The sequence below is a fragment of the Aythya fuligula genome, chromosome 2 (assembly GCF_009819795.1).
Source record: "Aythya fuligula isolate bAytFul2 chromosome 2, bAytFul2.pri, whole genome shotgun sequence".
In the NCBI taxonomy this organism is placed as follows: Eukaryota; Metazoa; Chordata; class Aves; order Anseriformes; family Anatidae; genus Aythya; species Aythya fuligula.
The window spans coordinates 24565152-24580869 of NC_045560.1; the positions used below are offsets into that span (position 1 = coordinate 24565152).

A 15718-nucleotide genomic window follows, 5' to 3' on the forward strand; every position below is an offset into this window, starting at 1 on the left:
GGACCCTTGGTCTGATCAATTACAATCATTCTTATGCTATGTTTGTTGTAATGCAAATTTAATATACACACATATATACACACATCTCTCCAGGTCAGGCACCTGTAGAATTGAAGATTCCAGGCCAGCAGCTTCAAAGTGGTATAAATGAAAGAAAGGAAAAAAAAAAATAAGGAGAGGGATAAGTGGAAAGGTGCAAACTCCACATGGGGAAAAGTCAGAGTAAAGATGTAATATTTCTCACAGATGAAATATGCATTGTTTTTGCATATTTTCCAAGGAATTAAATAAAGAACAAAAAGAACCTGAGTTTTTATTATGTATGGAAAGAAGATAGGAAAGCATGTACGTACTGTTTGCCATTGAGAGTAAAATAACTCTACTATTGAACAACTGCTGTGACCTTACGGCAGCTTTTTAGAATATATGCATCACCACGGTATGTGATTACTGTAAAATGGAATACGCAATCTGTGCAGAATGAACCTTTGAAAAAAGTTAACAATGGCATTGATGTTCATATATATTTACAGGTGAGGTATTTTATATATATATATATATATATATATATTATATATAATGGAATATGAGTAAGAAAATTTGATCGCTTCTGAGGTTGTAGATGCACTGTTGGAAATTGATGACGAAAGCTCAAGCAAACATATCTTTGCAGAAGGAGACAGAAAATATATGGCATAATGCCTTATCATAATTGCAGATATGTTCTGGCATGCGGAAATGTTTTTAGTGTTTTATTATTAGTATTAGTTGACTTATCACATCTAAATACTTTAATATGACATAATTTTTACCCAGCTTCATTCTTCAAAGATTTCCCCAGGTGTCTACAGAGTATGTTAGGGATCAAATTCTTAGATACTAAAGACATTACAGAGAGAAAATAAAGACAATAAAGAATTACAACCAGACTGCTTTCTGAATGTGCCTTTAAAAACAAACAAACAAAAAAGATTTCCTACAGAATGCTTTTCAAGGCATATTGTATTGTCATCCCTCCAAAACAACTTTTTTTCCTCTGTGAGACTTCTTTCCTAAAACAGAAGTAGGCAATACAAAATTTGTGAGTAGTAAAGTAGTACTGGGTTTGGTGAAGAACAAATTGAAGTGGTGAGAGTTGCTACCTTAATAAGCTGTTTTTAATTTAATTTAATGCAGTTGGTTGGTATCTGCAATGAGGAAATGGCATATTTAAGAATACCTATATTTAGGAATTACACTGAATTTTCAGTGTGTTTCATATCAACTGTTATATTATTTCTGTTATGAAAAACTTTGTTTACGTTCATGACCATCCTTTAAATAAAACAATCAGAGCCCTTTTCAGGTGAGAAACATGAGAATAAGTTGAATTTTATATATAATAGCATAATTATGAAGTTGTGTCAAATCGTGGGCTTACTTTAGTTTCAGATACATTACCTCCTTTTTGGAATTCTAAGAAACCACACATTTGTACAAATAGAGGATTGTTCATCCATCTTTCTCCTATTTTTTAGCACATCTGTATTCTCTTTAGTTGTTTTTGTCAGAAATTACATTGAATTGGAGACTGTCACACTTCAAAGTGAAATGGGTTTTAAATCATATACTTTTTATAGTTGGTAAAATAAGCCACGTATTTTTAATTCGTCATCCACTTTTCTTGGGGTTTTGGATAAAATTCAGTGATAAGTATTTAATTCTTTGATAGACTAATTAGACAGGGTTATAAGGAGTTTTCTAATAAAAATTGAAGGAATCAGTAAATGCTTATATCAGTGTTCTTGTCTTACAGGATTCTTTTTGTAAAATATCTTAAACTGTAGTATTTTTAAAGGCTGTCAATTCTTATTCTTCAGAAGTTATTAGACTTAGTTATACTATATGATTGTAATTATTTTCATCAGAAACTGAAAATTATTTTAATTTATGGAGTTTAAAAAAATTGAGTTTCCCCAATTGTCCTAATTGCTAATTTTGCTAAGTTCCATACAGTCAATTGTGACATAACTAGAAAACTGAGGAAAGGCTAAATGTTCCTAAGAGCACAGGCAAGCAGTGTTGAAAGCCAAAGTATTAACTTTTGTAAATTAATTGGGTGTCCAAAATGCACAAGAAAAAGAAAAAAACTAAAATTATGAGGTAAAAATGTTAATTTATTCCAGACCCTTCTGTATGTTTCTACTACCAAATCAAAGCACTTTTTTTTAACCGTAATTCTTCTTGCCAGCCTATAATAGGTTATAGTGCTTTCCTGTATTGGAGTGTTTTTACATTTACCAATGATTGAACAGCAAGCATTGATTCATGCTGAGCACGAGTTTGCAATACATAAAGAGAAGTCTCTATAGTACTGACATCAATGTTAGCAGTAACAGTATGTTATGTGTAACTGCACAGTCTTTCTGAGGTACAGTTTCAAGTATTCCAAGATCTGAGGAGCACTTAGGGGAAGGGAGAGGGTGATGAACCTGTCGTAAAATGAAGTGTTTTCATAAATTTAATCCTGACCTCTGGTGGCAGTTGTCATAAATTGCTGCGTTACTTAGTGGTGAAAGTTGGTTTTCTCTTGTATTTTTGTGGAGGAAGCTTGCCTTCACTTGCTTAGCATATGTATTACTGATACAGTGTAGATTATACCTTTGTTTCTAGCCAATACAATACAAATTGTATCTTATACATTATTATAATAGCAAATATTATGTGAATTATTTTGAAAATACAAGCAAGAAAGAAAACTCAAGACAGAGCATACTTTGATGGACTTCCATAACTGTTGCTGGTTTCATGTCTTATATTCATCCAAACAGTTGCTCCTGAGTAGCTAATGTGCTGTAAAATTGCATTTTTTTCTTGCTTTGTGGTTAATTGATTATGCAGTTATACTCAGAGTGTTTGTTACTCCTTGTTCCCATTATCTTCCGTTATCTTATCTTATGTAGTTTGATTGCTTCTTTAAATGTTTAATTGTATGCTGGGGTAAATAACTAAGCACATCATAAAACATCAAGGCGTAAGGCAATTTCAGTGTTAAAGGTGAATTGCAAAGCTTTAAAAGAAGAAATAATAATACTCTACATCAATAGTATGGGCTTGCAGAAGAGCTCTGTACAGGTAAACCACTGGGCCAAGGAGATGCCACACGAGTCCAGTAGGCCTCATGTAGGTGTCTTTAACAATAAAGTTGGTATCTGGACTACAGTCTGCAGCTGAGTGAAAAAATAATTTTGGAATGATATTTTTGAAACTAATATCCAGCCACAACAATCAATCTGGTCTGATGCAGCAGGATTCCTGTCCTGCCTCATGTTGCCAGGTTGTTCACATGGCTGCTGTCAGGACAGCATTCTGGCATTGTGAATTTCTGATGGATTATGGTGCAGATTGTTTTCTTGTCATGTTTCAACTTGCACTTTGCAAGAAGGCATAAGACATTTGAAAGGAGAAGGTATGGGATGAGAAACAGAATGGGCTGAGATGCTGGTATGGTTCACTTCAGTGATATCTAAGAGCTAGGCTTCTGTTTAAGCAAGGGGTATTTCCAAAGTTCCAGGCAGTTGTTTGGAATGTGTATGCCAAAATCCATTTTATAAAATCTTTTTGTAGAAGTCTCAGCTGCTAAAGAGTCTGGAACATCTAAGGAGATGAGGCTTTTATGTCTGTCCTTGCAGCTCTTGTTATAAAGCATCAAAGAGTCATGGGTTGTTCCACGCTGAAAGGATCCATAGCAAGAGAAGGGTGCCCTGTGTGGCAGTTCACAAGAACCATAACACTACATCTTTAGCAATTAAGCCTAAATAAAATAACAGTTAAACAGAAGGAAAATCATTATTTCATAATAGCTTCTATTAAACTAGTAGGGTTATTAATCTGGGACGTGAGCCAGAAAATAGACACTGGTGCTAGGCTCTGTGTAGACACTTGTATGGCTGAATGCAGAGCAAACATCTGGTGATACACAAATGATGTGCAGTGCCTCTGTGAGCTGCCTGGACTGATGTTTGCTGCAATTTTATTTATTCTTTCTGAAATAAGGTAGTAATCTCTCTGTGGCATCTTCCTTTTCAGTGAGGAAGTCAGGAGTTGAAGTGGCAGTATGTCAGCTCTGCCAATTCATGTCTGATGCAAGATTATTCAAAACTTGATAACTATATTGATCCCATTTATAACAGTATGATTCTGTGTCGAGTAACTTACTGATTTGCTCAGACATGATAGTTTTGTGTAAAGAACCCCCAATCTTTACTATAGCAGATATCAGAGCTATATAGTTGCTTTTTTGATGTAAACACAGTATTTGGATCTGATACAATACCTTTCCACCTCTAGTACTATTATTTTTGTTTCAGGCTCATTTGATAAAGAGCTCTGAGAGGAAATACAGCTCTTCTTGCTTTCTCATTTTAAAACATTCGTCTGTTGGTTTAAAAGCCTGTATGTCTGTCTTATGATTTCTCACAAATACATAGTATGTTATTTTTATCTCAATTTTTAAAAAAATATTATTTTATTTTTAACCTATAACTTTGGCGCATGCTTACCTTTTGGAAATACATTATTATTGGTTTGTATGGTCTGTGGAACCAAAATTCTCCTGGAAGCTGACAGGGGTTGCAGCATTAGGTGAGTGAAAGAGAAAATTTTCAAATGTCTTATGTTAAATGGATAATTTCTGCTCCTTTTTAATCATAAGAAATTCCTCCAGATTGTGAACATCAGTCTATCATCTACTATAGAGATACTGAATATTTTTAGAAATAGTAGATCTTGGGGTGTATATAATGTCTTTTGGAAATTACTATGTCTAGTAATCTATAGAAATATTAAACATAATTTAAAATGGAGTATTACTGCATTTTAATAATTTACTGTGTAAAGCTTTGCATTGACCTTTAGATCTGAATTCCTTTGTTTTCTCCAGATGATTACATTTCTAATACGTTTTTTGGTTTTAGACAATAATATCTATTTTTGTAATTTGTGGGGTTTATCTGTTACCTGTGCAGAGTTAGACGCAGTTTATTTTCTAAAATGCTATTTTGTATTTCAAATTAAATAATTTTTTGTGGCGTAAGGATTTATGTGTGTCTGCAGGAATCAAAGATTTCAAACAAATCAAAAATAGAAATCAAGGTTTATTTCAAATAATAATGTACTTAGAAATTGTCTTTATACAGGTAAATGGTTGCAGTTTTGTGACAAGAACAGCTATACCTGCAGACTTAATCAGGGTACAGTATTGCAAATTGAATTGTAATACTAATAATGAATACTAAAAACCTCAAACAATTTGTTCAAACAAAAGCTGTGCTGTTGACTAATACTTTGTTTTGCATGCTGTGCTCTGTATCTGCATTGCTTGATATATAAATGCAGTTTAAAGATAAAATAAAAAACGTCTCACTGCTTGTATTAAGGCTAATATTATAAGGCAAGACTTGCAGAAATGCTTTATGTCAGTGTTTTTAAGGTGTGAATTATACTAACAAAAGAGGTTACCATGGTAATAAGATCCTCAATACTGTATTATATGTTAATGTTCTAAGGTGGCATTTGATACAGAATTTGATATTTGAGTTTACTTATCTTGATAAAGCATAAGAATGGCATGTTAAGGAACTTGGATTGATTTAGGAAGAAGAATTTGGAGTTGGAGAGCTTTGTTCAGAACATGGAATGCAACACTCTGAGATGCAACTAGAGGTGATGGTGAATGAATTGGCTGGGAAACAACAAGAGATTGAAGAACTAAACAGAGAGCTAGAAGAAATGAGGGCAGCATATGGTACAGAAGGATTGCAACAGGTATAATTACCTTATGTTGCTTTCTACTTACTACTTGGTTACATGCAAAAATGCAGAGTATCACCTGAAAGAGTTCACCTTTAATTACAGTTGTTCAGAATGCAGTTAGCATGTTATATGGAATTATATGTAATTTCTTTTAATCACATACCACGCGCTCTGTTTCTTTGAATGGCATTTCCATCATGTGTCCTTTTTCTATATTTTGTGAGTAAAGTTTCAGTGTTCTTTTCAGTGACTTTCTTCATATCAGGAATGGAGAGATGATTTTCTTCGAGAAAAGTCGTAATTCTTCTTTATTTGTGCAAAGACTGCATTTCTTTTATACCTTCTTGTTCCTCAAAGATCTAAAAAATATCAGGTTTTACTTCTTAAGGAATGATATTACTAAGTTGGGCCTCAAACCAGAAAGGTATCTGTATACCTAAAATTCACTGATATTTCACGGTCTGAAATACAAGGCAACTGAGCCAGGATTATAATTTGGGATTATAATAATTAGGGATTACAGCAAAATATTTCTTAATTTAGAAATATCATTCAAATATAAAGTTAGGTTGTAAAGAATATTAAATACTACCAGTTTGAGCAAGCGCTACATCTCACTTGTCTCTTTCTTTTAATTTGGGTACACGCCATGTCACTGTATGCTTTTCTTTGTTTTGCAAAGAGCTATAGAATATGAAAATTGTTTTAAAATTCAGTTATTTTCACCTTCATTGTTACTGCACAGTTATAATTCTTTGCTTTTTCCATTTGTACTTTATCTGTGAAAATGGATGTTATGTTTTCCACTACCAGTGATCTACAAGTGGTTGCCTTGGAGGGAGATGGTTTATCATTGCTTTGTCTGGTGTTGCACTTTAAGACAAGTTTATCTTCTAATTGCTGTGACTTATGTCCATTGTGCTAAACATAATAGTCATATCATAATAAAGAACATAATATCATTTTATTTTCAAGCAGTTGTGCCTACTGTTTAAAGTGAAAATGTTTACATTTTTAAGTGACTATGATTAATATTTTAAAAATAAATCAAAATCTATTAAAACATGCTGCAGTACAGTAATACTTAAAATACATTTTAGCTGCAGCATATTCTTTATGATAATGGTACAGTGCATATTATCTCATCTGAGGAATGCATACAGCTTATTTTTCACAAGAAAAAAGAATTGTAAAAAACAGGGGATACAGCAGATTTATTGTGTGTGGTAGTTCTGCCTGTTTGTTAAAGAAAAAGGTTGAGTAAAAAAGTTGAGAAGTAACACAAAAGTGTGTAGATTTGAACAGATAAATTTACTCAATCTCGTTGAACAAACGCAAAAGGAAAAATATGACACAAGTATCTGATCTGTTCCTTATTTTCTTTGTTATAACAAGCATCTAGTATTTCCACTAGATCCATATTTTGACACAAAAATGTTCTGAACAGAACTTTCTAAAGTAAGTTTTAAAGCTCTGAAAAGAGCTTTAAAGAATTTCCTCAAATTCTTTGCCCAGGTTGGCGTGTTTAAGGGCCTCTTGTTTTTTGTGTCCCACTGAATAATGTCCCTATCCTCTAAATCAGTAGTCTTTTTCTGAAAGCACTATAATTTTACTTCAGTAATCAGCATGTAACCTGGAGAAAGTTCTTTTTGAGAGCATAGTAAACAAAACAGTTACAGAAGGTGACTGATGGTTTTAGAAATTTCCGATGTGTAGAGATGAAGCATGTACTAGCTTTGAATGAGTTCAAATCAACAAAGTGACTTTAAAGTGAATAACATATCGATTTTATGTATTTGCACATGCATGTGGACCCAATTAGTATTATAGGATTTCTGGCTAATGTTATCTTACACACAAAAAAAAAAAAAAAAAAAAAACCTGCAAAGAAAATTTTTTCTGTCCTTTTATCATTTTTTTATTGTCATAAATTATAGAAGATGAACCTATGAAATACACTGCATCAGTTTTGCAACCTGAGCTGATTTTTCATGTAGTTATTAATAAGGTTTGCAATGTAAGTTACCACATAGTGTCTATTATATACCTTTAATATAATCAATGCAATTTATTGCACTTTGTGACAGGTGATGTAATTTGCATTTATTGTGTGAAAAATGTGTGGACAAGGATAGTTGGACAAAATTGCTGATGCTTTATAATTGGGTATCCTGATTTCTATTATGATGGTATGGTTTACATGGCCACACTCTTTAAAAGCAAATTCTATATTTAATTAAGTAATTAATCTTCTTAAAATTTCCAATTTTTTTTGTCCTTTTTTTTTTCGATAAGTATATTTATGGAGAACCTGTACACTGTTGTATGAAGACAAAAAATGTCACTGAAATGCTTACAAATAAGAGTTAGTGAAAGTGAATTTTCCAGTATGTCTGTTCATCTTTTTAAGAGATGCTAGGGAACATATATTCCTGTTTAACTAGAACAAGTTAGTATTTTTTCTGTCTGTGGCTTTGATGTATATTAATCGTTTAAATTTTATTTTTTGTAGCTGCAAGAATTTGAAGCTGCTATCAAAAAAAGAGATGATATTATCACTCAGCTCACTACTAACCTACAGCAAGCACGGAAAGAAAAGGATGAAACTATGAGGGAGTTTTTGGAGCTTACAGAACAAAGCCAAAAACTGCAAATTCAGTTTCAGCATGTAAGTTACAGCACTAACAATGCTTATTTGGGTTTGAAAACTCATGTCGCTTTGGAGGGTCTATAAATAGTTGCTTCCTGAAGAAATAAAGAATTTTATGCTTTTGCATTTTTTAAGAGTTGGTCCCTTGGTATAGGGACCTGTATATTATCTGCAGTCAATTTAACAGTCCTACAGTTATCATTATAGTTGCTGGTTTATTGTACTAATTCACTATAAAACAATAGAGATTAGTCTGTTTTCTTTCCTAATGTGTAGTGATAGCTGCTGATAAATACTGGATGATGGCAATTATCTTAGGGGGAAAAACACTCATGTAATTACAGTTCTCAAAACTTTGGGCTGAAATCCAGTTACCTTTCCAATCAAAACAGCGAGCCATCAGTTTGCTGGGCCACCATTTCACACTTCAGCCCTGTGTTTTTGGATAAAATCTGCCTCTTGTGGTGTTCTTGATTACCTAGATAATTAATTAAAATTGGATTGGGAACCAGTAATTACAACTAGTTCATATTACTATCTAGGGATTTTTCTGAGACACTGTTGTACTGTACTAGCTCACCATAAAACAATTTAATTTTTTTTTAATATTTTTTGTTTAGTGGTCTTCCAACAAAACAGCAATATTTCAGTTCCTCCTGAAAGAAGTTATAAAATTTTGTAATTGTTTGTGCTTGTGAAGTGGAACATAAAATTGAAGACCATAGCTGTCTCTTTCTGTAGTGCAAGCTGTTTCTGAAACACTTGATACATTTTTGTTGTTGTTTTTCTTTTGTTTGTTTTGTTTTTAACACGCAAGTTACAGGCAAGTGAAGCCCTAAGGAACACCAGCCATAGTTGCACAGCTGCTGATTTATTGCAAGCCAAGCAACAGATACTTTCACATCAGCAACAGCTAGAAGAACAAGAATGTCTGCTGAAGAATTACCAGAAGAAGAATGAAGAATTTCAAGTGCAGATTGCACATCTTCATGACAAAATCAAAACGTATGAAATGGTATGTTCCTTATTAGAAAAGACCTCTTTTGTTATTGTTTCTTTTTATGATTTTGTAGTTCCTTTGAAATATACGGCTCAGATCATGGATTATGAGTGTGCTACATGTGATGCATACAGAATTTTTAAATGTGTGTAAGAACATGTCTGTTGACTAACAAATAATATGCATATAATTTAGAGCTGAGTTGCCTATTTCAATATTGTTCATAATTTTTTTAAAATTGCAGAAATATTTTCAATTGATGAAACTATACTGAGAATTAGAATGTCTTTATAAAGTGGTATCATTTTATTAGAAAAAAAAAAATAACCTGCTTGAACAATCTTTTCTGTCCTGAGGAAAGAATTTCTTCATGTACATTGTGTATTGTCCATAATGGTAGACTTCTTAGAAGTAGCTTAAAATAATAATAATAACAATAAAGTCATTAAAAGTGACAAAAGACAAAGTTTTCAGCAGATGGTGCCAAATATCTTCTGAAATATCAGAGCACAACTAGAAAAAAAGGAAATAATTTTTGTTTTGATTTTTTCTCTCCTTTGGAGGGCAATGGGGAGAAGTCATATATCCCAAATGTGCAGAAAACCTCCAAAAGAGGGCAAGAAATAACTTATTTAGTTTTTATAAATGATCCTTATCCTATGAAAGGCATTGTGTTTAAATAGCTAAGTGTATAAATGTTCTAATATGTTCAGGAAATGAACTGAAAATAAAAATGTTTTTGCTTATTTTTAAGGAAAAGCACAAAAGCGAGGGAGAAGATATGAGTAGGCTACAAGAAAAAGAAGCATTAGTTGAAGAGCTGGAAGCAAAACTTGGAGAAGAAGAAAAAAAATCATTTCAGCTTAAGGAAAAATTATCAGATGTCAGTAAATTACATGAAGAATTAAAAGAACAGATTTCACTAAAGAATCAGGAGATAAGTAATATGAGAGTTGAACTTACCACCTACAAACAGAAAGAAAGACAATGTTCTGATGAAATAAAACAATTAATGGGAACTGTAGAAGAACTGCAGAAACGATGCTATAAAGACAGCCAGACTGAGGCTGACATTGTGCAAAGAATGGAATTGGAAACACAAAGGAGACTGGCACAACTTCAGGCTGAACTAGATGAAATGCATGGCCAGCAGATTGTCCAAATGAAGCAAGAATTAATTAAGCAACATGCAATGGAAATTGAACAGCGTCTTTCACAACAAAAAGTAGAATTGGAGAAAACTTCAAGTCTGTGTTTGAATGATAATATTAATAAAGATCAAATGCATTTAATGAATATTAAAATTAATGAATTGAATGTGAAGTTGCAAGATGCTGATAATGAAAGGGAAAAAATAAAGCAAGAATTGTCCCAACAGATGGAAGTAATTTCAGCAGAGAAGTCTCTTCAACAGACTAAAATTGACGATCTTTTCCAAGAACTGAACTTTTCAAGAGAGCAGGTTCAAAGAGCCAAACAAACTATAATGGATATGGAATGTAGGTTGAATGAAGCTGAAAAATACCAGTTTGTGATTGAAGATCTAAAAACTCAGCTGGCTTCTGCCTCTGAATTTAGGAAGGAATTGGAATTAAAACATGATGCAGAAGTCACAAATTACAAAATAAAACTTGAAATGCTTGAACGGGAGAAGGATGCAGTTTTAGACAGGATGGCAGAGTCTCAAGAAGCAGAATTAGAGAGACTGAGGACAAAGCTTCTGTTTAGTCATGAAGAGGAACTTACCAGACTTAAAGAAGACTTGCAAAAAGAGCACATGGTAAACATGGAAAGCCTTAAAGATAACTTGAATATGCACCATAAACAGCAGTTAGATGGTATACAAAAAGAAATGAGTCAAAAGATAGAAGTCATGCAGCTTGAAAAGGACAACTTAATTACAAAGCAAAACCAGTTGATATTAGAGATTTCAAAATTAAAAGATTTACAGCAGTCTATTGTAAATTCTAAATCTGAAGAAATGACCCTTCAAATTCATGAGTTGCAGAAGGAAATTGAAGTGCTTAGGCAGGAAGAAAAAGAAAAAGGTACTCTTGAGCAAGAAATTCAAGAGCTGCAGCTTAAAACTGAATTGATGCAGAAACAGATGAGGGAGACAGAAGATAGCCTTCAAAACAAATGTTCAGAACTTGAAACACAAAATAGCCTTCTTCAGGGGGAAAACAAAACTCTGGAAGAGAAATTAAAAAACATGTTGGTAATCTCTGAAGCAAATAACATTGTTAATGACAGTATTAGTTCTAAGTCAGAAAATTTGGATGTGCAAAACAGAATAGAAAACCTGATTGCTGAAAATGAGCAACTCAAAAAACAGAACAGTCAACTCCAGGAGGATACTGAAAGGCAGAAGAGTGCATTTTTGTCTACTGAGAAAGAACTTGAAGCTAATTATAAAAAGCTGCAGAAAGAGTGTGCAAGCCTTCTGAAGGCAAAAACTGAGTTAGAAGAGAACAAGACTAAGCAGGAAGCTGAATATAAAGTCAAACTCAAAGCTTTGAGCGAAGAACTTCAGCACTTGCAAAGCAATAAACCACTTGTATTTAAAACTAGAACTGCTGGTTTTGAAGGGAGTAAAGAAAAGGTGTCCAGGGTAGACACACTTGAGGCTGGAGAAGTTGTTGAGAAAGATGCAACAGAACTTATGGAAAAGCTTGAGGTTACCCAACGTGAGAAACTGGAATTATCCCTGAGACTTTCTGATCTATCAGAACAGTTAAAGTCAAAGCACAGTGAAATTTGTTGTTTAAATGAAAAAGTTAAATCCTTAAAAGATGAGAAAGAACAAGTTCTAGCAAAATGTAAAGAACTAGAAGTTAGAATTAGCCATGCTCAGAGAGGAAGTATTAGTAGTACTAGACCTAAAACAAAATGCTTTAAAGGAAAAGCTGTAAAGACTGCTCCTCCAGCATCTGAGAATAGAAGTAAAACATCTGGTCCCAGCAATGAAGTCAATGAAGGAATTAATGTAGGAGAAAATCTGGGTTCAGGTAAAGATGCCAGTCATCAGGTAACAAAAGGAAAGGAAATTCAGCAAATGTTGAAAGCAGAACAGCCACCTCTTGTAGAACATTTGCATGAGATGCCAGACAGACTGCACGATGAAACATCGTTAATATCCAGTGAAAATACACAGAGTGAAAATAATAATCTTCAGCAGCAAGTGAATACATTAAAATCAGAACAGGTATGTTACATAAAATTGTAGCCTACAAAAATTTCTAGGAGCTTGCCCTTGGAGATTTGTCTCATATTTTTCCTTTTAGCTGCTTGAAAGTGCATTTGTATTGTGATGGGTTTGTGGCATAAAGTAGCCAATGGTTGGAAGTGATTGCATGAATGACCAGACCTTGTAACCATAGTCAACATGTATAAGGATGCTGATTTTCAGTGAAAGAAATACTCTTCATTTACACTTAATTAAATCAACAACAACAACAACAAAAAAGTAAGGAGAAGATATCTAGAGCACTTCATCTTTTGGTATAACATACAGTTTAATTTCTTGAGATGAAAACTTATGCAGGACACATTGTTTCATCTGGGATTAGCTTTTCAGTACTGTAAATTCTCAGGTAAACAGTATAAGGAGAGAATGAGACTCTTGACTTCTTCAGTCATCTTTTACCAAACTCGTGAAATACTAATATTCCACTATCAAAGTTTTTGTGTATGTGTGGTTATCACTTTTTGGATGTGAGTGTAAGAAGAGATATGGATTTCTAAAGGACACGGGAAGAAGGTCTTAACTGATAGGAAGTTTGTTATTCAGTTAAGTCAAAGTACTCTGGTCCTCAGTCAGCTGAGAATTCAACAAATATAAGGCCACGTTTTCTGTGATATCTGTTTTTAATCTTCAAGCACTGGTAGTCAGTCTTGCTGAAGCAGTTTAAGTTATTTGGAAATTTGTTTCCCAAGGCAATTAGCATCACCAGTATCCATAATAACAGAAGCTATTTTTCAGAAACTCAAGGCTTCTTTTGAGTCACAAAATAATGTAATTTGGAAGAGACATCTGGAGGTTATCTGGTCCAAACCCTACTCAAAGCAGGGTCTACTTAGTTCAGTTATTTCTTTAATTGTTTTGTTTGTTTGTTTTGTTTTTTAAATCTGCCCATGTTCGCAGATAGATTGAGAAAATTCTGGTCTATTTGATGTGTATGCTATTTAAGATGCCTCTCTTCAGTGAAGTTTCATTGGAAATCAGTAAGCAGACAGTGTCGTCTTTGACACCTATTCACACCTGCAAATAAGGTGCCTCACAAGACAAAAATAGTTTGCAGATGTGGTTTGCTGTAATGACTCCATAGAATATAATCTGCACTGAAATGATCTGAAGCATTCAAATTCCCAACCATATGGTAACTGTGAGGATGTGTGTTCTCAATATTAAGTGCAATGTTTAAAGGTCATTTTGTTTGCAGCTGTTTTTCCCAAGGCAGAAACTGAAGAATATTGTGTTTTGTCATTTAGTTTGTTTATTTCATTTTAAGTTAAAGAAGTGTCTTACTATTTTGTTATGATTCAAGTTTTTAAAATGTGTATATTTAAACTTTTATTTAACGTATAACATATATGCAGCATTCCATTCAACATATTAAGTATTAATTCCTGAAATTCACAGAGACCGGACATTTCTTGTTTTCTTGTTTCTTACTCTTTGTAAAATGTCTTGTTTTATTCAAAGACTGATTTACAGCTACAGATGGAAGCACAGCGCATTTGCCTGTCCCTGGTTTATTCAGCTCATGTAGATCAAGTTCGTGAGTACCTGAAAGCAGAAAAAGAGAGTGCACTTTGCAGTCTTAAAGAGGAGCTTGTACATAGTCATCTACAAGAGATGAATGATCTTAAAAAAATGCATCAGCTGGAGCTGCAGGCCTTAAAAATTCAGCAAGCAGGTAACTTGACCAAAATTACAGGAGAAAAGCTCTTGGTATGAAAAATAGTATCTTTAATAGAAAAAAAGCACTGAAATAGGAAAAAAAAAAAAAAAGCATCTGGGGAGAAGTGTATGGAGCTGTACAACAAATTATTTTTATAGTATATTTTGAAGTGGTTTTGTGCCAAATTATTTCCCTATTATAAGTAGTCTATTGGTTACTTAAAAATTAAAATGTGTGTGTTGCACACACATTTATATACATAGCACACACATTTAAATACATAGCGAGAGAGAGAAAAGGAATGGAAAGTATTGCAGCTCACGTTTTGCTGTATAGCTCATAATTAGTATTAGGTCAATTAATTCCAAAGAACTGTATGATAGATTCATCTATCAGTTTGTATTCCTTACTGAAATATTAAACAAATGCATTAACAAAATATTTTTTAGCTTCTTTCATTCAATTTCTGCTTTGGCTTCCTGCCCACATTAAGTAAGCTTCTTTGATACTACTTTGAGGAGTATTGTTCTTTGCACTTCTGCCTCAGTCAGCTTTTATGTTATCTCATTGCTTTTCCATCAGTACATTTTCTGTCACTCCATGATTTGCCCTTATGTGACATTTTTGGCATAATAACTTCTTTGCCCTACAGTATATTTAAGTAAAGTTTGATCTTTCTAGAGCTCACTGATACATGAAGCCATTTCTTATCCCTTATTCCTGTTGAACATGCAGTTTTACTCTAATAATTGAATCTGGCTCTGTGATGGAACAAGAAGAGGGAACAAAAAACTATGCATTTCTAAGAGGAGGCAGTCTCACTGACACAGGGAATTAGGCCTTTGAAAAATTGTTGTGTATCAAGTATTTAAAAATAATATCAATAATTTGTGTTCGTAGATGATGAAGTCACATCTACTCAGAAACTTATAGAAAAGCTGAATGAAGCTGTAACTGTGGAATGTTCTAGGCTCACACAGGTAAGACTTAACAAAAAGCTTTTTTTTATAGAACTTCTGTAAATGAAGAATTATGTGTATGGTGAGTCATGTTTTTCTGCATCTTTAACCTGCTTTAGCAGAAGCTGGTTTGTGCATCATCTTCAACATGTTTTCTTTGCCTTGATCCCTAGATACAGACTGATCTTCTAAAATAAGGTTGCAATTGTTTATGCTTTTTTTTCTAAACTATTTCATGTCCTTGTCTCTTAATGTCTCTTTTTGTTTTATTTTATATTATCTGCTCATTCTGACGTATATTTGCCTTTGGAAAAAAGTTTTGGGCTGTACGTTTTTTGACTAAGTAGCTGTCAAACATCACACATTAACACAAAGGACATCACCCTCTCATAGCAACAATAAGACATTTCTT

The 15718-nt window shown here is 33.3% G+C and overlaps 1 protein-coding gene across 4 annotated transcripts in view; it reads left to right on the plus strand.

The window, feature by feature from the left end:
- AKAP9 (A-kinase anchoring protein 9) overlaps positions 1-15718 on the plus strand; it is a 110600-nt gene that overhangs the window by 32981 nt on the left and 61901 nt on the right. For 2 of the 4 annotated variants that reach the window (XM_032180991.1, XM_032180992.1), the window contains exons 4-10: positions 5178-5231; positions 5635-5805; positions 8306-8461; positions 9261-9458; positions 10198-12648; positions 14149-14362; positions 15248-15327. In XM_032180991.1, coding sequence (XP_032036882.1) covers positions 5178-5231; positions 5635-5805; positions 8306-8461; positions 9261-9458; positions 10198-12648; positions 14149-14362; positions 15248-15327 — 3324 coding nt within the window. The remainder of the gene's footprint in view (positions 1-5177; positions 5232-5634; positions 5806-8305; positions 8462-9260; positions 9459-10197; positions 12649-14148; positions 14363-15247; positions 15328-15718) is intronic. The other 2 variants (XM_032180993.1, XM_032180995.1) reach the window with 2 other exon arrangements.